Below are 21,272 nucleotides of genomic sequence, written 5' to 3'. Positions count from 1 at the left end.
CTACACGGCTGAGTGAAGAGGTTCAGACACATGATTCACATCAGTACTGGAAATGTGCAGGCTTGTGCAGGAAGATCTTTGCTTTAGGATTCTCCCTGGCATCTGATCACCTTCTTCCTGACTCTCCAGAAACCTTTTTTCCTATTCTGTTTTCAACAGCATTCTGGTCAAAACCGAGGGTGTATTCATTTTGTTCATCATTTGTCATGCTAGACAGAAAATAGTTGCAAAACCCATTAACAGCTGAACACATCTGTGTGTGGTGCACCCTCTTGGCAATAACAACTTTTCTGGGTTTTGTGAGGCCCGAGGGGGAAGGATTATGGCCTAGTTAAGATGGCTTGCCAGGGTTTTGAAAGGTTGCACTGTTTTAAGGTAGAGCAGGCAAATGAACCATCTTTTGGGGGTTATGTCTTCTCCTGACTGTCCTAAGGACCCCTAAAAAACTTCTGGCTTCTGCTAATAACAAACAATTCTTGCTCTTTGATTTCCATGATGCATGACCCTTCACCTCCCCACTCATTTTCGTTGCATCTTACTAGAACTGTGGGGTGACTTGATAACTTCTAAAGGAACCAGATTCCATGGTTCTGCTCTTCTGGAGAGATGAGAATGCAGAAGGACATTCCCTGCCTGTTGAACTCAGTGCCTGTTTGAAGCAGTGCTGCCTGGGATCACCTCTTCCTGCCCGGTTTCTTGCCTGATGCCCTTCTGCTCGGCCCCTGGCCTCTGTGCTCACATGTTAATACTGCCCTAGTTTCAACGTACTCTTCTCTTTCCACAGTGTGTGAGGGTGCCAGAGCACTTTTCCCCTTCAAGAGTAAGGACTCATTTTAGTTCCTGTATTTGCCTTTGCTCAGTCCTGTTTTACCTTCCTCGAGGACGGATCTAGGTTAGCAAATGTAGCTTCTTGCTCACATTTGGCTGAACTGGCTTCTCAGCTAGCTTGAGATGGATGTTCATTCTGATCTACCAGGACTTTCTTTAAAGATGTACTGAGTTTGAGACAAGTATTATTTTTCTGAAATTTGGGTCAGTAGCTCTGGCTCAGGGGGTCAGGCTTCTGTCACCCTCAGTATGACCACTTACTGTTCCAGGACGATTGCTCTTGAGCTCTGCAGTTGCATCTCATACCATCATAGTAAGATATGCTAGAGCTCATCTGAGCTCATCAGAACTTTAACTGCAGATTTGTTTGCAGTTTGTAGTAGTGGTAACCTCTGTATGGCCCTAGCCATGAAATGTTATTTGTATTACCCTCCCGAGTTGGTCATGGACAATATCTCCTTATGTGTGACACTATGCTAAGAGGATGAAAGATGGTCTCTGCTGTAAAGAGCTTGCAATCTAAATAAAAAGCAAGAGACAAGGACACAGTGAGACAATGTCAGAAAATAAAGAGCTGCTCCCCTCTTTTCATGTTTAGGGAGAAGCCTATGACTGTCAAGAAAACTAATCTTCCCTCAAGGTATGAATATTTCACAGTGTCTGGAAGAATCCACTTAAGATTCAGGAGCCGCCCATCCTTTGAGGAGTGCTCGCTGTGGGCCTTACTGCCCTCTTCACTGCAGGCAGCTCTCTTGCTTTGAGGAGGGAACTAGTCTCTCCTTTGCTTTCTTCCAAGAGCAGCTACTTTCCAGCATATTTTAATAAAGCTCTAAACCATGTGAGAGCTGCATGGTCGATGTGTGTGGATAGTGCCTACCAAGGTAGGGCCCTAGTTGCTGACCAAGGTTTCTTGTTTCTACTGTGTGCTTGATGGTCTCTGAAAACTTTGTGGTGTACATGCTCCTGGCACAAGAGTGGCTGGACTGTGGCGAGGACCCATGGAGGCTATCACAATACAGATAACATCAGTAATTAGAGAAGCACTGGGGGAGAATTCTTCCAAATTAATTTTGCCTCAGAGTAGACTGGAAAACGAGGAGAAGAAGGGCTGTCGGGATCTAGACAAGCTTCATCTGCCATGCTGTATTTTCTTTCCTTGGCCAAGAGGCTCAGGCAATAGAGCAGTGTGACAAATTCCTGCCTATCGCTTGACTTGTCTTCACCACCCAGGCTGTGGGCTCTGGGCTCACCCTGACTGCAAGATGAAGCATACTAGCCTGCCCCCAGTTACCGAGGTTGAAGCTGGGTCACAGCACCTCACCACCAGCGTAAGGAAGCATGCTCGTGTAAACAGCTACAGTAGCTTTGCTGATGCACGGGAACTTGTTCATCAACCACAACTTACTGGGGCCCGTTTGTTCTCTTGGTCTGATGTTCATGTGCAGAGCTGGTGGTTTAGGCTGATGGTGGAGTAATACCTTGGCTGCCTTTAGGAAGAGATTCATCTATGGCTTCTTTTATCCCTGAAGATGCCTACACAGCGCAGCTGCAGCCATGCAGGCTCTTGTAGGGCTCCTGTATCTCTGAGCCCCCTCAAAGCTGCCTCTTCCAGAGATTTCTCCTGTGTGAAGCCAGGGCTAACAGCACCGTAGCAAATCATGCTGTGCAGACTCAGGCAAACAGCTTTACTTAAGTACAGTGGGAATTTGTGTTCTGGCAGCTACATTGATGACTCGGGTCTTAGGGGAGAAATTGAGCAAATCTCCAGTGCTGACAAGGCACAGGAATTTCCTAAAGTTGCATTTTTTAATTTCTGTAATTAATACATGAGGAACCTTTTAAATGTCTGAGGGGAGGCAGGGGGAGAGCCAGGCAAGGGAGGAAGGAGGAAGAGAAGCAATTTTATGCCTGTGATTTATGACTGAAACCATGCAGTCAGCTGCTAGGCCCCCTGTGTGGTGCTCAGGAATCACTGCTCTCCTATCGCTGATTTACCAGACAAAGGCACTCTCTGTTGCAACACAGAGCCTCTGCAGACCACGCTGGTATCCTCAGAGGCCACGGCGGCTGAAACCCCCAGCCCGGGAGGACTCAGCAATCCAAGCTGGCAGCCAACCGGCTTCTCTGGGATTTGCCCCTGGGAGTGCCTTGCTCTTTGTGTTTTACTTTGAGCTGGGGCCACATTTCACTTTGATTACTCATGTTTCTTTTTTGTTTTTTCTTCTTTTTGATTTGTTCTTAATCGTCTTGCTGGATTTTCATGCTTTGCTCGTTAGACTGGTGTGTTGCAGCATGACTGGCAGTCCTGGAGGAGTGGGAAGGGAATAGGTGTGTCCAGTGTCCATGAGACATGCAAAAGAAGCCTCAATCCCCTTTTATTTTTTTGATCAAATCTACCTGCCAAAGTTGAGGTTCTACCCAGGGATTTATGCCAGCTGTTGCTACATCCAGTCATAAATATGGTGGCATGGAAAGATATTTTGGGCATGTATCCACTTAGAACAACAAAAACCCACATGTCTACTTAGAAAGGAAACCTTTAAAATTATGCATACAAGCAGTGCTTTGGCCTCAAAGACCGTTCTGGTATAGCCAGGTTCATTAGTCCATTTTGCAGGTTAAGGAAGTACAAGGATGACTTTTCAGCTCACCCTCTCCAAACCTGCGTGGTGATTAGATGGGACAAAATGGACCTTCCTGGGTGGATGGACTGGCAAGGTGGAAACAGCATTGCAGTACACTTAAAACACAGCACACTCTGTGCATGGTAGTATTGTGAGGCAGGGCAAACAGCTGAGGTAGCTACAACTTCACCTAGGTGCTGTTAATGAGGAATGGTGTGCCTGAAAATCTTTGTCTTGAAGAAGCTCTAGGATCAGTCTTCACTTAGTCATATCCCCTTTTGGGAAACCGTGTCTCAAAAACGCTGAGATTTCTCAAGTTTCCACCTTCTGCTTTGGAGCAGAAGTGAAATCAAATGGAAAAGTTACCAAAATACACTCCCACCCGCCCCCACGTAGGCACTGAGCCAAGATACTAACAGAACAACTCTGCAGTTATGCAATTAATTTATCAAAGCAGCTTGGTTTGACTATTTGTTACAAGATCTTACATTTCCATTACAGTGACTTGTGACCAAACTCCTTGCCAGAGCTGGGGAGGTGCGACAGCCCTGCTGCCTGTCCAGGGGTGCAAACCGCACCCGTTTACCGCCCCCTCCTAACACCGACAGGCAAACGCCAGAAACGGGGAGTCAGCCAGACGCTGCCCTGAGGCCGGGCCTTCCTCTGCTCTTGCTTCGCTCGGCGGGCTCGCCCCTGGAAGGCCGGCAGCACCCGGGCTGCCACCGCCGCCGTTTCCAGCCAGTGCCCCAGCCGGCTCTCCCCTCCAGCCCATGCAGCGGGGGAGAGCATGAGGCCTTCTCAGGGCGCCTGCCCCAGGCACACTACCGGCAGCAGGACTTTGAGGTATTTCCAGGGCTCTCACACGGCCTGGGGGTCTGAGCCGAGCCTGGGCCCTGGTGGGTGGAAGCTGTGGGGATAAACTGGGCTGAGCCTGTGGTCCCTGGTGCGCTGAGGAAACGTGTCTATTTATATAAAAGCCTCCCGGTAGAGCCGTGGCCTGGAGATGCTAGAGTGAGTGGCAGGGTTATATCCAGCTTGGTGGTTCCTCGTTTGTGCGGAAAGCATGACTGGCCCACGGGCAGGGGTGGTGACCTGGTGAAGAGCAGTCCTGCTGGCTGAGCTGCTGCCAGGCCACGATGGGTAACTGTTCTGGCAGGCTCCCCCAGCCAGATGTCATCTTTCCAGGAGTCAGTGTGAAGTCAATGTGAACTGGCCAGAAATGTTGTTCTGCACCCAGAGCTGATCCAGATCAGGCTTGCCCACCTGAGCAGTTCAGTGGTGAGCAGAGCTGGTGTTTGTGGCCGTGAAAGTCATAGTCAGCCAGAGGTGTGTGTGTGGATTTCTCTGCTCCTGGGGATAATACCATGTCCCACAAAGGCTGTCTCATCTCTTGTCAACCACCTGGCTGCTGCTCACCTTTTTCAGAGCTCCCCCTGCTGCCAGGTGAAAGCTGACTGTGGTTGTCAGGCTCGTGACAGTTGTCTTATGAGCCGCCTCATGAATTGCCCCACCTCTCTGTTGCTCTCTCTCTCTGGATGGCTGGTTGTGCCTTTGGGGTGCATTTACGTTTCTGTTTCTGCTCCTGCCTGATGTAGTCCTAGATCCTGTCCTCACTGCCTACTTTCTGAGCCTCATTCCTGATCATCCATGCTCTCCTGCCTTTATAGTCGTAGTTGCAGGATCCAGTCTTTTGTTACCTTGTTCCTGGTTGAAACCAGCCACTTCCGCCCTTGTTTCAGCTGTAATAGCTTCTTGTTCCAGGCTATATGGTTTGCATTACAGGCTCCCTGATTTCAAAGCCCTCAGGCCAGCTTCTAACTCCACTCCTTCTGCCTTGCCCACTGGATTTGTGGACCTTTTTGTATATCTCAGCTGGCACTGACTTCTGCTTTTTAATGTTATTCCAGTGCTACTGCTGCCTTGTCTATACACAACAGATGCTTGCCAGTCTCAGCTGAGACACCCTGAATGGATTCATAAAAGTGTGCTGAGAAGAAAGATGCCTCAGACGGAGGTCAGACATGGCTGCTGACCCTCAGGAAGAGCAGATTGCTTCTTGCTGTGTGCTGTGGTGCCCTCTCAGTGTAGAATGACACCCCTTCAGATCTCCTAGTGGAACAGACCATTGGTCCCTAACCCATTTCTGTCATGATGATCCATGTTAAAAATGTCTAGTCTTCAGTCCTATTGCTTAGCCTGGATCACTGTGACAGGACCAGAACCAGACTGCACATAAAATTACAGATTTGAGAGCACTGACCCTAGAAAGGGGGCTGGAAATGAATACATGGGGGTAGTAATCTCTTTGTTTGTTGTGAATACACTTTTATGTCAGCCTAGGCCACGTGATAAGAAATGCCAGGGACAGCAGTGATCTAAGCTGTGCCCATTTTTAAGATACAGGTGACTGTAGAATCTACTTGGAATTCGTAATGCCTGATTCTTGCCAGGTTATATCACTTTGTCCCGTAACAAGGCAAACAGGGGTGTCTTGCATTCCTTCTGTGATCCGTTTTGACCAGTGGCTGCTGCATTCTCTGGACAGAAGGGAGATGTCTCTTTTGGTCGAGAAGGAATGCAAGCTTAACACCAAGGAAGAAAAATATTTCAGCCATTTTGCTAGGAAGTATTTAGGGTATGTTGCCTGGAAGCTCTTTGTGTTAGAACCATTCAATTTTGCAAGGAATAATTAAATATTCATTGTGAGAGATTGGAGAATAAGCACTGCTCTTTAGTCTTCTGGTCTGAGCACTCACATGGAGGGGGAGGAACCAAGATCCCAGCCTTAGCTTCACTGAATACGTAATTTAATGTATTTAAATGTTAATTGGAGCCCCGTTGAATGCCCTGAGCATTAAGCTACAGAAGTATTGCTCATTCTTGTCTTTTTCCTTAACCCAATTAATATATAATTATTTTGTGCAAATTAGAACCACCCTACAGGAATGATAAAGATTCACCTTCCTTGCTGTATTCTCCGACTTGCTGATTATTCATGTGAGGTGAGGTACCTGCAGGTTCAAACCTTCCTGTGGACAATGATATGAATTTGAAACAAGGTCTTCCAAATTTAGGTTAAGTGCTCTGATCATTGAGTTGGTGGCTGGGGGAGGTACATCTTGCGTTGCAGATGATCCCTTCTGGATCAGTCCTGGTGAGGGAGAGGTGGACTGATGTGTAGTAAATCCTGCCAGGGCTTAAGCACGAGTTAGGATTGAGGTTGCTCATCACTGTCTAGATTTGACTGTGTAGTACCAGGGCCCTCGTCTGTTGCTGGCATAGGTGATAGCTGAGTCTGGAGAAATGAGAATGTGGACTTCAGCTCCTGAATTCCCTTTGTGACTGTAGTCATAACCAAAGCGTACTGTCAGGCTTGCCTTTAAATGAAAATCTCTTACTGTTTCGTTTGGCTTTTCTTTTTGTCGACACTACTAGAAAGCCCTGTGTGAATATTCAAACTGCTTACTACTCTTACCTCCCAGTAACATTGCAATGAGACAAGATGTCCAAGAGGGCCAGGCTCGGTGTTTATGTCGCTTAGGAAGGCATAAGGAGGCTCTGGATATTGCAGAAAAAATGGTAAATAATGCAATCGTTCTTTTAGATTTTGAATATTAAAATATTGCCAGTAGTTCCTTTATATGGACTATTTTCTGGAAAAATAATCTTCATGTGTACAATCCTTCAGGATGTTCAGTGCTCAGAGTATTTGGTAAACAGAGGGTAACTGTCACTGCAGATATAATCACTCTTTATAAATCAGAACACCCTGTACCACAATGAGCTCCCTGTGCAGGGAGGCTGCTAGTCCTGGAAGGGACTAAATATCATGCCCTGCCAGGCAGAATTAATGTAATGTAATAGGAAGTATAAGAAAGGGGATAAATGAATGCTTAAATCTTTGCACTATAAAAGGACGGCTCAAAACTCCCTTTTATTTCCATATACTCGCTGCCAAGCTGCCACCAAGAAGAGTATCTCACCACAAATTGAGTTTTTCCCATAAAGGAAAAAGTCCAGAGGCTCTAGAGTCTGCTAGAGTTTTACTGCTGCTGTTTATTTTACATAAAAGGTGTTTACGCTACAAAGAAGGGCAGCTGTATAAAACTCTGAAAGCATATAAACAAATGACAGCATTTGAGCCTCCTTGCCTTTCAGACTGGGACAGGGCAGCTGAAGGGAATGCTGTCAGCTTCATCGTGCATGATCTCTATCATGTATCGTTTAAAATTAAGAGCGCAGTTTTGTACAATTGAAAAATTACCTCTAGTGATATATGTGTGTCATTATTAAGGGAGACATTTTCTTAGGCTCTGAATGATGATTCTGTTCCACTCCTGGTTTTAATCTATTATCTTTTGTTTCTGGAGAAGCAGTGCTACTAACACAGATCACTTAACAATGGTTCTCAACCTGCAGTTTTCCATTTACCAGGGTCTGGAAAATGTAGAAAAAAAGATCACATGCCTGCAGCAACTGATCTGCTTACATCCTTTCAACCCTTGGTACTGGAAGTTACTTGCTGAAGTTTATATGAGCCTTTTACAGAGCTTGTCTTCATCAGTCATTCCAGAAACAAATATAAATCAGTCTGAAGAGGTTATTGTAAGGGGTGGTAGTTTCAAAACATCGACTGGAAGAGAGATTAATTTGCAGCCTCACAGATCAGACAGCCAGAAAGAAGACGCTTGGTCCGGCCTTGCTACAGAAACCAAGAGTGAGAATGCAGTGACTTGTAGCAGCAGCCAGGCTGTAAAAGAATTCCTCTGCGCTTCAGAAGAACTGGAAAGGATGGACGAAGGGGAACACACAGCCTCTGAGTCCTGGGAGCAGAACATGTCGAAGAAAGTTGGGATAAAGGCATGTGCCTCATTTATTAGAGCAAGGTAACTAAATGTATTCTTAGAATAATGTTAACTTTGCCCAATCGAGAACAATTTAAAGCATATTTTTCCCAGCCTTAATATAATATAATAAATAAAAATATTTATTTTCAGTTTACATTTTCAATTAAATGTTTGTTTTGGCATTGGCAATGCTAACTTAGAAGCACTCTGCTCTTGCTTCAGATCTTAAAAAACCAAATCCACAGCATGGTAGCTCCTGAGTGAAAAGAGTAAACCAGCGTCATACACTGTTGAGAAGTAAAGCGTTTTTTAATGGCCTTATTATATTAATCTTTTCAAGTAATTATATACAAAAGGGCTTGTTCTTCAACAAATGCTTCTGTTAGAGCATGGCTGTTTCCTGGTTTGGTATTAAAGATGCAGCAGCAGAAGTGCCCCAAAGGGAAGGCTAGCCAGTCTTCCTTCTGCGAGTGCCACCTGTCTTATTTGCTTGAAGCCTCATGCTTGAGCAAAAATATATTTTGTAATAATACCCCAATCTGCATAATGGATGAGGTTGAAAAATGAACTCTGTGACAGCTGATTGACAGGCCTGCATTAAAATGCTCTTTCCTTTTCTTCCCTCTGTTCCTAAAACTCTTGCACACAACAAAAATCCCCAAAGCGTAATCTGTCAAAGAGATAATTAGGAACTGGTTTTGTTAAAATAGTCTTGGATTTTTTCCCCCCCTCTTGCCTCTCAGTAATGTATGAGTCACTGAGAGTATTTAAAGCCATTTTATGAACTTCCACAAATGTTGACAGCGAACACCTGTTAGGGCAAGATTTAAGAAATGTAAAAAAAGATATAGTAGCTTCTAATTGTACTCAGGCTAAGAGATGGTGACTGTAATTGCTACTTGGGAGAAGTTAATAAATGTAGTACTGATATTTAATATTAAAGCTACATTCATATTAAAATAATCTGTGTTGCTTGTTTTGGTGTGTATAGTTCAGCATTGAGACAATTAAAAATTGTGGTATTTGCTTGCTTGGCTGCACAGTTTCACAAAATGTTATTGTGGTTTATATTTGCAGATACACTTGTCCAGGGTAAACTTGTCCCCTGCTCAGGGCTTATGCATTAAATAGGTTGTCTAATATTTTCAGGTCTGTTGGATTTTAAGTGCATGTTGCATAAACAGGTACAAGGTAAATTGCACCTGGAAAGGGGATGTTGGTATTGCTTTTTGTAGGAAATAAGGTTCTGTGTTAAAACATCATGAGCTCTTCTAGTTTTGTCAACCAAAAAAAAAAAAAAAAAAAAAAAAAAATTGGATAAATTGTTTTGTTTAATTTTTATTCTTTTTTTTACATTATGTTGATGCAAATTTTGAAACAAAAATGCTTTACAAATTAAAAATACTTTCTGTTTTTACTTTGAATTTCCCAGTCAAAACTTTATTGAAATTACAAATGGTTTACTGGCTCAGACTTATAAATTTTGATGTTTATAATGCTCAACTTTAATCTAAGATTTTCTCTTCATAAAAATACACTCCGTTATTGTAACACCTGCTTTGTTTAACCTTGGTAAATGTGATACAATTTGTTGTCCTATATGCATAAAGCTTGAGTTAAACATAGTTTCAGTCATGATACTGCTAAGTTCTAGTAGTCTCTTGGTTGAATATAGTTAGATATTTCCTCTGCTGACGTGTTTTACAGTCCTTGTGTGAGGATGACTCTGGAAACTGCCACTGCGCTCTCTGGTCGAGCAGTTGGTGATGGGGTCCCTCAGTGACACAAACCCACATTGTGAGCACAATGTCTAACCTTCACCAAATCATGGTGGTGACTTCTGGGGCACTGCCTTGAATATAAAACGGTGGTGAAAGCTGTTAGAAAATATTCCAGGGTTGGCCTATGTGGGGAGAATGAGATTTGTCTAAACCCCCAAAATTTCTAGCTTTTCAGGTTACAAAGTCAATCACTGCCATAGGCAAAAATGCACTGCTGTCTTGTTAGGCCTTAATAAGGATGTGGGACTCCTGATGTACTACAGTTAATGCTAGCAGATCCAAGCTTCACTTTGAAATTGTGTGATGGATGCATGGAGAGAAAAATGTTTGCACTTCTCAGTACTTCTGTGGTAGCAGGGGTATACCATACCCATAGTAGATTGATATGGATGTATTCACTTCTTTGCAGGTTTTGCAGTTAGCAAAAGTCAGGAAGAAGAGCCGTTCTTAAGTATTGTATTTTGGTTGGTTTTAGGTTTGCTGACTTGCTCTTTTGCCAGCTGTGCCTTTTTTGAACTGCCTTTTTTGTTTCAGGCTTTTACTTCAGCTTACTCGGTTACAGCAGTCATCCTTTGCGTTAGAAAATAACATAGAAGGTCAAAAAGAAATTGATGACAAAGTGGCACGACTTGGTTTCGGTGAAAACTCCTTGCTGTTGATGATCAAGGTAAGGGGATGTTTCACAGTGTGCAAGTTCTCAGCTACACGTAGGCTGGTTGAGGTACCTGAGCCAGTTCAGGCACAAAGTGTCTGTAAGCATGACACTCCCCTCAGGTAATTAACTGTGCCAGGAAACATGGTAAATTAGCTGGGACCAGTTGTCCTGGTAGTGCATTATCTGGAACTGACAGTGATAGCTATATAGCTTTTGGGAATGTTCAGGGTTGTTAAGTTTCTCACTGGATGTGTACTTGCAGATGCATCATCACTGTGAGTTTCTTGGGATGCAGATTTTATCTCAGGAATTTTAGATACCACAGAGTGAATCACAAGTATGAAATGGAAGTGGAGATTACTTTGATGACCACAGCAGTATTAAACACTTCCAGAAAAAGTATTAAACATTTTCAGAAGATGACAGAGACATCCTTTTACATTATTTCTTTGTCCTGTTTGATGTACTGGATTCTATTTTTAAAGAAATACAAAGGGGGAGAGTAACATTGCATGACTTTATTCATAGAGATTAAACATTTTTAGTGCCATTTATAGAATTTCTGACTTTTATTTTAAGGAATAAAAGGAAGCTAGTGAGATTCTAACTTCGCTGTCAGTCTTACAGCTTTAAGTTAGTGAGCACCAAGCCGTTGCCAGGGTGGCGGTAAGTCCTGTGGGATTTCACCGTAAGAGGGCAGCAGCATGTAGACTATCTCAGGTTTTGGGAAGCTTGGAAAAGAAACTTGTTTCCTTGCTTCCCTTGACACCTCCAGGAGGAGATGAGTGTTGGTGCCTTTGCAAGGTGAGCACTGAATGCAGAGCATTGGTGTTGAGAGATCCGCTGGCGCTCAGAGAGTAAAAGTCTCCCTGCACAAGCGTAGCCAGAAGCTGGGCGGGGTTGTGCAGCTCTGTAGCTTGGGCACTCAGTTCTCGGTGGTTACAGCAGAGTGCAACAGGCAGACAACTTGATCGTGACTTGGAAACTTCTGCATGGCATGTGGTTCATGTGTCAAGGGCTTTTCTTGTAAAAATCTGTTATCAATGTCATATTTGTTGTTTTCTCTGCAAGTTATTTTCTTGTTTCTCATCTTTCTGACTGAACAAGATCAGCAGGCATAAAAAAAAAGTGTATCTTCAGTTGCTTTGGTTTCCTGTGGATAAATGCTGTCCTCTCGAAGGAAATCTTTTATTGTTCCTCTGAAGGCAGTTATAAATGGAACAGAAATAGGAGAAAAACTCTACTAACTAGTTTTTAATCCCAGGACATGCATGTTCAAACTTGATTGCTCCTCAGAACCAATTTTGAAATAACAGGCTTTGGTTTTTTTCATTAAAAGACAAGTTTATATGAAAGACTTTGCTGCAATAATTTTTTAAAAGGATATCAAGTTATCCACAAGAAAAGCATGGCAGAGAGGAGCTTTAGCTTTGGAAGCTGATTTTCCACCCCCCCCGCCAAGAACTACTTCTTGGTGTAGAAGCAGTCCGAGGCTCGCCTGCCATTAGTTGTAACACTATCAAGACAGGAGAATTGAAAGAACAAACTTGCCTAAATGAGGCAGAATTTCCTTCTCAGCTCAACAGATGTGTTTCAGATAAAAGTGTTCTTATTTCCTTCTTTTCCTAGGAATTTTCCTCTGGCAAAATTGTATGATTCAAGGGACACTGTTTAAGATCAATGCGAAAAAAACATGTTGCCCTGTTCAGACTCTAGCTTTGATGAAAGCATGGAAATATTAAGTGAAAATGTCAGTCGAAGACACTTGATGAGGTATTGTATTTTGAGATGTCCAATCTCTGTTCATTTTATAGAATGAAGAGGAAAAGTGAAAGCATGCACAATGAGTCACATCATGATAAATCTACAGCTAAAAATCTGTGGGTGTATATGATTATGTTAATGTCAGTGCCAGTATCTTAGAACTAGAATCACTCTTCTTAGGAAATGTCTTTTGCTTGTATAAAAACCATGCCTCTTTCCCCAAATCCCTTGAGACTTCTCGTCCACTTTGGTTTGGTTTTGGAGATTATTTGCCCGACCCTGAGACTTAAAGATTTGCAGGTTTAGGGAACGTCCATCCCTATAAAACTCTTTGCACATGATAGACAGCAGACTTGGGGTCTGAATCCGTATGGTCCACAGGCTTTTATTTGCATGATGTGGAGCACTGGATTATAAACCTGAAGTTCCCTAGTCTTGAGGGGGGAACCATACAATGCGGTACGATACGATACAATACTTCTATACAATAATTCTAATCCAGTAATTCTTCTCTCCTCTGCCCTCTTTATTAATGTAGAGAGTTGGCAAAGCCGAACTCAGACCAAAAAAATGAAGACTATAAAGAAGGTAAGTAGTTGTAATTCCTTAGGATTCCTTTTTAGTCTGGTTTCTGAGAAGCATTGCATTTGGTCACTCTATTTAACTTGCCCCCAAAATCTTCTGAACACATCAGCCAGAATCGGCTGAAGTTGTGAGTATTGATATCTCCAAGATAGTGAATTTCCTATGAGTTTTGTGAAGAGAGGTAAGTGCAAATAGGAGGATGTGCTGTTAATTCCTTTCAGGCTGTGGGAGAGCACAGTGTGAATTCCAGCCTGTTCTTAGGCACTGGAGAATCTGTTCCTTAGCCTGGGTTTCTTGGTGACATAGATTTTTCTGGAGTTTGCAGGACACCAAGTAATGGAAAATCTGTCTTGCAGCTAGGAGGGAATGTTGCAGTATTGTCGTGGTTCAGCTAGGATAGGGTTAAGTTTTCTCCCAAGCAGGGGGAAGGGATCTCTAGCCGGGTTATTCACACCATGCTGATGTCAGGTCCGTCATGGCAGTGCGGGAAGCTTTCCTTTGTGGCTTTGGTGGCAGAAAGCACGCATGGCGGGCTGGCTGTATCCTTGCGGTATTTCTCTGTATATCTTTTGTCTCGTTTACTGTCATTACTGTTTGTTGTTGTTACTATCGCTACTGTTGTTGTTCAGATTGTTTTATTACACTGTTGTATTAAACTTCTTATTTTAACCCGGGGTTTGTGCCCTACTTGTGTCTGGGGGTGGGGGAGGGACAACGGCAACGTGGTCTCCGGTCCCAGCAGGGCCTAAACCAACACAAGTATTATCATAGAACAGTTTGGTTGGAAGGGACCTTAAAGATAGATCATCTAGTTCCAACCCCTTGCCATGGGCAGGGACACCTTCCACTAGACCAGGTTGCCCAAAGCCCCATCCAACCTTCCAGGGAGGGGACAGCCACAGCTTCTCTGGGCAACCTGTGCCAGTGCCTCACCACCCTCACAGGAAAGAACTTCTTCCTTATCTCTAATCTGAATCTACCCTCTTTTTTGAAGAGTTTAAAACCGTCACCCCTCGTCCTGTCCCTACACTCCCTGATATCGAGTCCCTCCCCAGCTTTCCTTTAAGTACTGGAAGGCTGCTATAAGGTCTCCCCAGAGCCTTCTCTTCTCCAGGCTGAACACCCCCAACTCTCTCATCCTGTCCTTGTAAGGGAGGTGCTCCAGCCCCCCGGTCATCTTCTGGGCCCTCCTCTGGACCCACTCAAGCATGTCCTTCTTATGCTGCCAGAGCTGGACACAGCACTGCAGGTGGGGTCTGACGAGAGTGGAATAGAGGGGGAGAATTGCCTCCCTTAGCCTGCTGGCCACACTGCTCTTGATGCAGCCAAGGATACAGTTGGTTTTCTTGGCTGCAGATATACATTGCAGTGTCATACTGAGATGCTTCTCACCAACACCCCCAAGCCCTTCTCCACAGGGCTGCTCTCGTTCCACTCATTGCCCAGCCTGTACTTGTGCTTGGGATTCCCCCTACACTTGTGCAGAACCTTGCACTGGGCCTGACAGAAGTTCGTGAGGTTTGCACAGGCCCACCTGTCCAGCCTGTCCAGGTCCCTCTGCATGGCACATCCCTTCCCTCCAGCGAGTCGACTGCACCACCCAGCTTGGCATCATCAGCAGACTTGCTGATGGTGCACTCAGTCCCCCTGTCCATCTCTCCAGCAAACAGATTATTATATATTGCAATATTTTATGATATTGTAATACACTATAATATTGATTTCATTGTAGTGTTGTAATCTTTATTGTTTGTTTATACTATTGAATTAATTATTATAACATGCAAGTTAGAAAATAATTCAGTCAGGAGACGCACAAACCCACTGATGTCAGGAAGGTGTCCCTCGAGCTCAGCGATTCATCTTGGAACTGAATTGCCGTGCTGAGAGCACAGGAAGGCTCAGTGCTCCTAGGCTGTTTGCTGGCAGCTGGGAAAATCCGTTAGCTCCAGGCAGTGTCCTGCTAGCCTTGGGCTGTATGCGGGAAGGGACCTGAAATGCACTTTGTCTGTAGTAATTCAAGTTCTACCTGTGCAATGTACATTGTTATTTAATGAGCTCTGCCTTAGTGTTATTGTTGCTGATGATGAGAGGGAAGCATAGCTGTGTTTATACTGACTATCTCACTGATCTCTCCACTGTTTTAATTATAGTACAAGTAACAAACCCATGGCAAGTGATGGTGTGTGGTAAGTACTGGGCAGATCTTTCTTTGCAAGCAAGCAAGGGTTTGAGTTCTTTGGTATTTGTCTTGAGGAATTTCTTACCTTCTAGAGATTTTGTGTGATGATGGAGAAAATTAAAGTGATGCATGTTTAAACAGTGTACTAAAACCACGCATCTTAATGAGAGACTTCCCACGTAAACAATTTTTTAAAAAAACAATTAGATACAATTTTACATGGATGGAGCAAAAACACTTGATATGGAGTTATATTCGGGAAGAAGTAACTGCATGGAACAAAAGTTGTGTGTTTGTTTTCATCAGAGTGTCTTTTCAGTCTATTAAAAACCTGAGATACAGGTCGTGCTTTTAAGTAGGTAGTTTAAAGAGAAGTAATTTAAGCTGAATGCTGTGGTCACAACAATAACTTCCAATTCAGTATTTGAAGAAAAAACCCCAGTCCACTGCATATTTTCTTTACATTTTATTAGAGCAATGGTGAAATAAAGGGGAATAACGTATTTTCTGCCTCACAACATTTTATATACGAATGCATTTTAGTCACCAGAACATTGAAGATGAGAGCTGAAGCAAAAGCTGCAGGACAAGTCCATGAAGAAAATGAGGCTTTGGAAGTCTGCCGAAGCTGCAGACTTCGACAGAGTCATTACACCGCTACAAATCAGTCTGTTTTGTTTGACAAACTTATAACAAAGTAAGTGGGCTTTTTTTTCACCATCTTGCAAAAGTACTAAAATGAGCCTTATTAGCAAGCCTTTGTGCTATGGCATAATACTGGCTAGGGACTTTCTCCTTTGGACAGCAGAAAAAGGTGCTACTCGTGGCAGCCAGAGCTAGATGTGTTCAGTGGTTAGGCTGAGACATGTCCACGTGCCCCTATGTAAACATTCCGTGCTACCATAGTTACCAGGCTAGTAGGTTCCACCACGTTCCGTAACTTGGAACTTTCTGGATCTTTCTAAGACCTGGTAGTGTTCAGCTGCTGTGGACCAGGTAGGGTCTGCTCCTCCTCCTCCTCCTATGCCCCTATGTCCTGTAATTGTTAATATACGGATTTATATAAGGTGGGAGCCTTTTTACTTCACAGCCAATCTGTTTAACCGATTTTTGGGGGAATACGTGCTTGTGGCTGTTTTAGACTTCCAGACATGCAAGTGTGTGGGGGAGGCTGTCTTTGGAAGGTGCTTCATTTGTAAAGACTCTGGGCACAGTTTACGTTTAAATTACGTTTAATTTTACGTTTAAAATCCCAGTCTGTTTTGGGATTGCCAGGTGCAGAGACCTCTTCACAGTAGAGCATCTCTTATGTGTGGACTGGGTGGATTTGCATGTTGTCTTGTGAACCCAAATGATCACTTTATGTTGTGATTTTTGGTAGCTTTAACTTGCCCTCTGAATCAATTTTCTTAGCATCCAAAGTGCCTTCTTAAATTTTAATTAACTTTTCTTCCATGCTTAATGAATATTTTTATAATGCTTGGTTAAGTTAAGCTACTGAGCAAAGTTTTATACAGCAAGGGAAGTAGTCCTAGTGTTTCTGCTTGTCTGTCAATGTCTTAATTCTCTTTGTGAAGCCCAGATGGACATTGTTTTCTGAAAGGTTTGTCAAGTGTAACAGCAGCAGCATGTTTTTTCCAGCATATATCGTCACGGAAAATCAACTTGAACCTTAAACTACGGTTAAGAGAAGAATAAGTAACCTGTTGTCTGAGGAAGGCTGTGAACTAAAAATGACAATGCTATCATGCAGAACAACTTAAGTGTTATTAAAAACTGCCATAATTTTTTTCTGATGCTATCACCTTCAAAGTTCTTTTTTTCCTACTAAGCCAGACTTTTTTTCAAACTGTTTAGCTAGAGAAAATAAACCTGAAAAGAGTATATGTTTGCAAGTCCTCAAAGCTTGTTCTTAAATCTCTCTATGCTCTTGCATGTCAACTTTTTATCTTAGTACTGCAGAAGCAGTCTTGAAAAAAATGGAGAAGATACGTAGACAGCAAGTGATGGAAGACTGTGAGATGTTCCGCAACACAAAAGTAAGATATTAATTTAATTTACTATTTTTGTATCAGCAGTGTATTTCACATAGGGAAACTAGTTGTAATTTTAATTTAGCTGAAATAACTTCTTCCAAAGAGTAGTGTAGTCTAAAACAACATTTGTTTTTGCTCTGTAATTATAGTATAATATCTTTCTCTTATAGTTATGCTACAGATATGCTCTAAGGGTGGAGGGAATATCTTCTTCAGAAGCCATGAGGTGGCAGTGAGATGCTGAAATCCATGTCTTCTACTACACTTTCTGAATTACCTTACGAATTTTGAATAGACACTGTTACAAACAGCTGTTTTAGGTCTTGGCTTTTCACTTCAAATCTTACTGAAAAATTAATTCATTGATGTTTGCTTCAGCTATGTTTGTTCTTGTGCCAGACTTGCCTGGGAGCTGAAGTACTCCTCTGTCCCTAGAGGAACTTCTGTTAAAATTATACACAGCAATCATATTTTCTATGTCTTATTTTTGCTCTGTTAAATTAAGTTCTTGCTGTCCTTTTGAATGACAGGCACTTCATTTCTTAAACATATTCATAGCCTACTTTTGTACTGTTTTATTTAGATCTGAAATCCTTTTTTTTTTTTTTTTTTCCTAATGAAACCATAATTGTCCCTAGTACTTTGTATATCATCTCTGAAATGCCTGTATGATTTTTTTTTGTCTGCTGGGAGATGCTTTTTCTTGTGTTCTGCCACACTCTTGGATTATTAATCTGTGACTGATTGATACACTTTGGTTTTGTATCTGGAGAAGTATTTAACTATCACGTGTCCTAAGTCCTATTTCAGAGCAGAAATTCTTGTCCTGAAATCGTGAGTGCCAGAATGATGTTCCTATTCTCTCTTCTTGTACTTAAATTTCATCTTTTGTGTATATGGAGTACCTCGATAGTGTTAATATAGAGGCTCCAAATATGCCCGTGTTAGGTTTTCTGCATATTTGTGACTGATCTTTCTTGTTTCTTTTAATTAGGGAAATCTTGATATTTACTCCCAAGGAGAGGAAGAAATCCGAACAGGTGGCAAAGAAATAGATGATAAGCCAAATGACATTGTAGGTTAGTTCTGTTTTAGATTTTCTTTACTGTGCTCTAGCCAAAAGCCTTGTCTTAAACAATTGAGATGAGCTGAACTACTGGGTGTTTGTTACCTCTTGAAACATTCTGTATTGTTGTTGACATTACGAGCCATAGTCATGGACTCTAGGGCTGTAGCGTAGTGTTCTCAGATCAGGTATTCAGAGAAAAAAAAAAAAAAAAAAAAAAGAAAAAAATCATTGCTTTTGCAAAATGCTTGCAAGATAAAAGGCAAGAGATGGCTGTGGACAGGTGGGAATACAAAGAACTGAACGGTGTTGCTCCGAATGAGAAAGAACGATCTTGCTACAGCACAAGCACGACAGTTTTCATGGTTTTGAACAGCACAGCGAGAGCATTTTGTGGAAGTCAGGTGGGCTGCCAGATGTGTATGGAAAGCTCCTCCCAAGTGTGAAGATCAGCAGGGGAGAAGATAGACGTGTTCCTTTTTGTGTTTATCAGTAGTCAGTGGAAGCTGCTGTCTGGGCAGTTAGTTAGGAGCTGTCATCCTGGTACTCATGGAAATACCATGAGGAATAAGGTTAAATTGTAAAAGGCCATCTTAACTTTATGTTTGAAGTGAGGAGGGGAAGACTTTAAGGTTTTAAGGAGAGTGATAGTTGTGATGAAGGCAGTCAGTGCAATGGCCCTTGCAGGAGTTTTCTGGGTGGAAAAGGAGGGGGTGAGACTGTACTTAAGAACAGAAGAGAATGTGGCAGTAGTTGAGCCCGTCAGTGTTAGATTTTGTGATAGATCTCTGCACACCCACAAGGGAGCTCAGAGGGACAGTGGCAGGAGGGAGAGTCCAAATAATACCCTGCTGGGCTACTGCCAGGGCCATCCCAGGGCCATCAGCCCATCCAAGTCCTATATGCACGAGCCCAGAGGAGCACAGGGGTGCACAGTGAGAGGCAGGGACCCAAATCAAGAAGGAGCAGCTCCCTTGTCTGGGCCCCTCTTGGGGCTGTCCCAGCAGAGCCATCAGCCCCAGTGTGCAGGTGTGAAACCCATCTGGATGAGTCGTTGGGAGCAGCTCTCCAAATGACATTTTGGCCTAAGGGATTACTGCCTAGAGGTGGGACATATTGTAGGATGCAGGGGAAGAGCAGTTTGCACAGGACTTATTATGGGATCTTTAGGGCAGGAACCAAAGGCAGAACAAGGGAGGGGTTGGGATAATTTCAGGAGGAACAAGAGTGGGAAAGTAGAGGGGCAAGAGGATAAAAAGGGCTGGTGACATGTCAACAGTTTGCTGGTCAGCACACTTGACTGATGGTGCCCTGCACCTGATCACCTCTCTGACCATCAGAACTTGAATAAGAGATGATTTGTGCAATAACCAGTGAGGGCAGTATCTTGTACATGTTACACAGACTGTGTGAGACCTGGCGATAGAACCTTACACTGGCAATAGAACCTTACAGAAAGGTTCAAGGTAAATGTCCAGGTGTCATTGAGCCCTGGGGTGATCTTGTTCCTAATCACGAACAGGCCTGAGAACAGTCCGTGGCCTGTCGTTAGGCCTATGATTAGATCTGACCTAGCCTGTGGCTCCCGATCAGACCTTCATGTAGAGCAGTGAGAGAACACTTGGAGCCATAGGAGTGGTCTGGTGAGAGGCTGACCTAAAGAAACCAAGGTAGGACAAGGCACGAACAAAAAGAAACATTAGGTATGCCAAGGCCGTTTGACTGGAGAGGGAGAAGGACAGGGGACTCATCATTTGGAGATTAGGAGTTAGGAGAATATCAACTCACGACTTTAGTAAGAGCAGCTTTAATAGAAGGCATGGGCATTCTAGAGGGAGGAACCGTATGGCTTGGTTCAGGTGTGTGGATCTCAGGCAGTTGGGCAGGAAAGACTTGTCCTTGTAGGTAGTATGTGGAATGGGAAGTAAGAGTGAGGCAATTAGTTTGGGATCAAAGTGCAAACTCTGGAATTTTAATTTAGGAAAAATCTAAAATGTAATTCTATAAGGAAAAGCATGCCAGGAAGGAGTGGGGCAAATATTTCAGTGCTGGTGTAAAGAAGATGAGTGGAGCAAGGGGAAGGACTAGAGAAGCAGAAAAACAGAGAAATTCATGCCTTTAAGAGGAGTATTGGAGTATCAGTGGCTGGGAATGGTAGTGATACCAAAACATTTTTTCAGTTTTCCATGTGCTGTCTATATATCTTGTGTATTACCTTGCATTCAGAAAGCAGTGCAACCTTTTGGGAAGAAAAAAAAAGGGTAGTTCTTTCCAAGGAATGAAATTCACTTACCTGTAGTGAGCGGGTAGGTAAACAGAGTGTGTCCATTCCTCACATGGTGTACAGCTATGAATGTGAGAGGTTGTTATGAATGTTAAGAACCTGCTAGATAATGATACTGCTTTTTTGCACTCTTACCATCTTTCATGAAAAAAACTTTGTTACTTTCCAGAAGCTAGTGGCATGAACTGTATGCCTTCAACATTGTTTTCTGATTGGGGAAATTCAAACCATTGTCCATTGCCCATTGTTGCTCATGTAATCTGTGGCAGAGGCAGCATTTGGAGCTAGATTACAACATGCTTACTCTTACCACTGTAGAGTATTAAAAACATTTCCTTGAAACACTTTCTCAAAAGAACAAGACTTTCTGAAATAGTGGTTTTCATAGGAGCTGCATCTTAGCTAATTGAGATGACAGAACTGTTGGTGTTAAGACTGATTAGAAGTCACCCAGCCATTGGTGCAAGGGCAAAACAATATCTGTTTTCATGCTCCTCTGTGTTTTCTGATTTCTGGCACGTGTTTTGCATAAACTGGCCTTAAGGTGTTGCAGGTTTTCAGATCTATTGTGTCCTTAACATTAACATAATAGTAGAACCTGTTAGGCATCTGTGTAGTGC

General features: G+C 43.0%; 1 protein-coding gene across 1 annotated transcript; it reads left to right on the top strand.

Annotated features, from left to right (window-relative positions):
* The first annotated feature begins 1,684 nt into the window (after positions 1 to 1,684).
* LOC141955012 (zinc fingers and homeoboxes protein 1-like) lies at positions 1,685 to 12,391 on the top strand. The gene is made up of 7 exons (XM_074895085.1): positions 1,685 to 1,709; positions 2,059 to 2,156; positions 4,269 to 4,295; positions 6,888 to 7,030; positions 7,820 to 8,338; positions 10,615 to 10,747; positions 12,365 to 12,391. The coding sequence occupies exons 1-7, from the start codon at positions 1,685 to 1,687 to the stop codon at positions 12,389 to 12,391; spliced, it is 972 nt and encodes a 323-aa protein (XP_074751186.1).
* Positions 12,392 to 21,272: the final 8,881 nt, after the last annotated feature.

This window comes from Athene noctua, unplaced genomic scaffold, assembly GCF_965140245.1.
Source record: "Athene noctua unplaced genomic scaffold, bAthNoc1.hap1.1 HAP1_HAP1_scaffold_66, whole genome shotgun sequence".
NCBI classification, from domain to species: Eukaryota; Metazoa; Chordata; class Aves; order Strigiformes; family Strigidae; genus Athene; species Athene noctua.
This window is presented reverse-complemented; position numbering and strand designations above follow the sequence as displayed.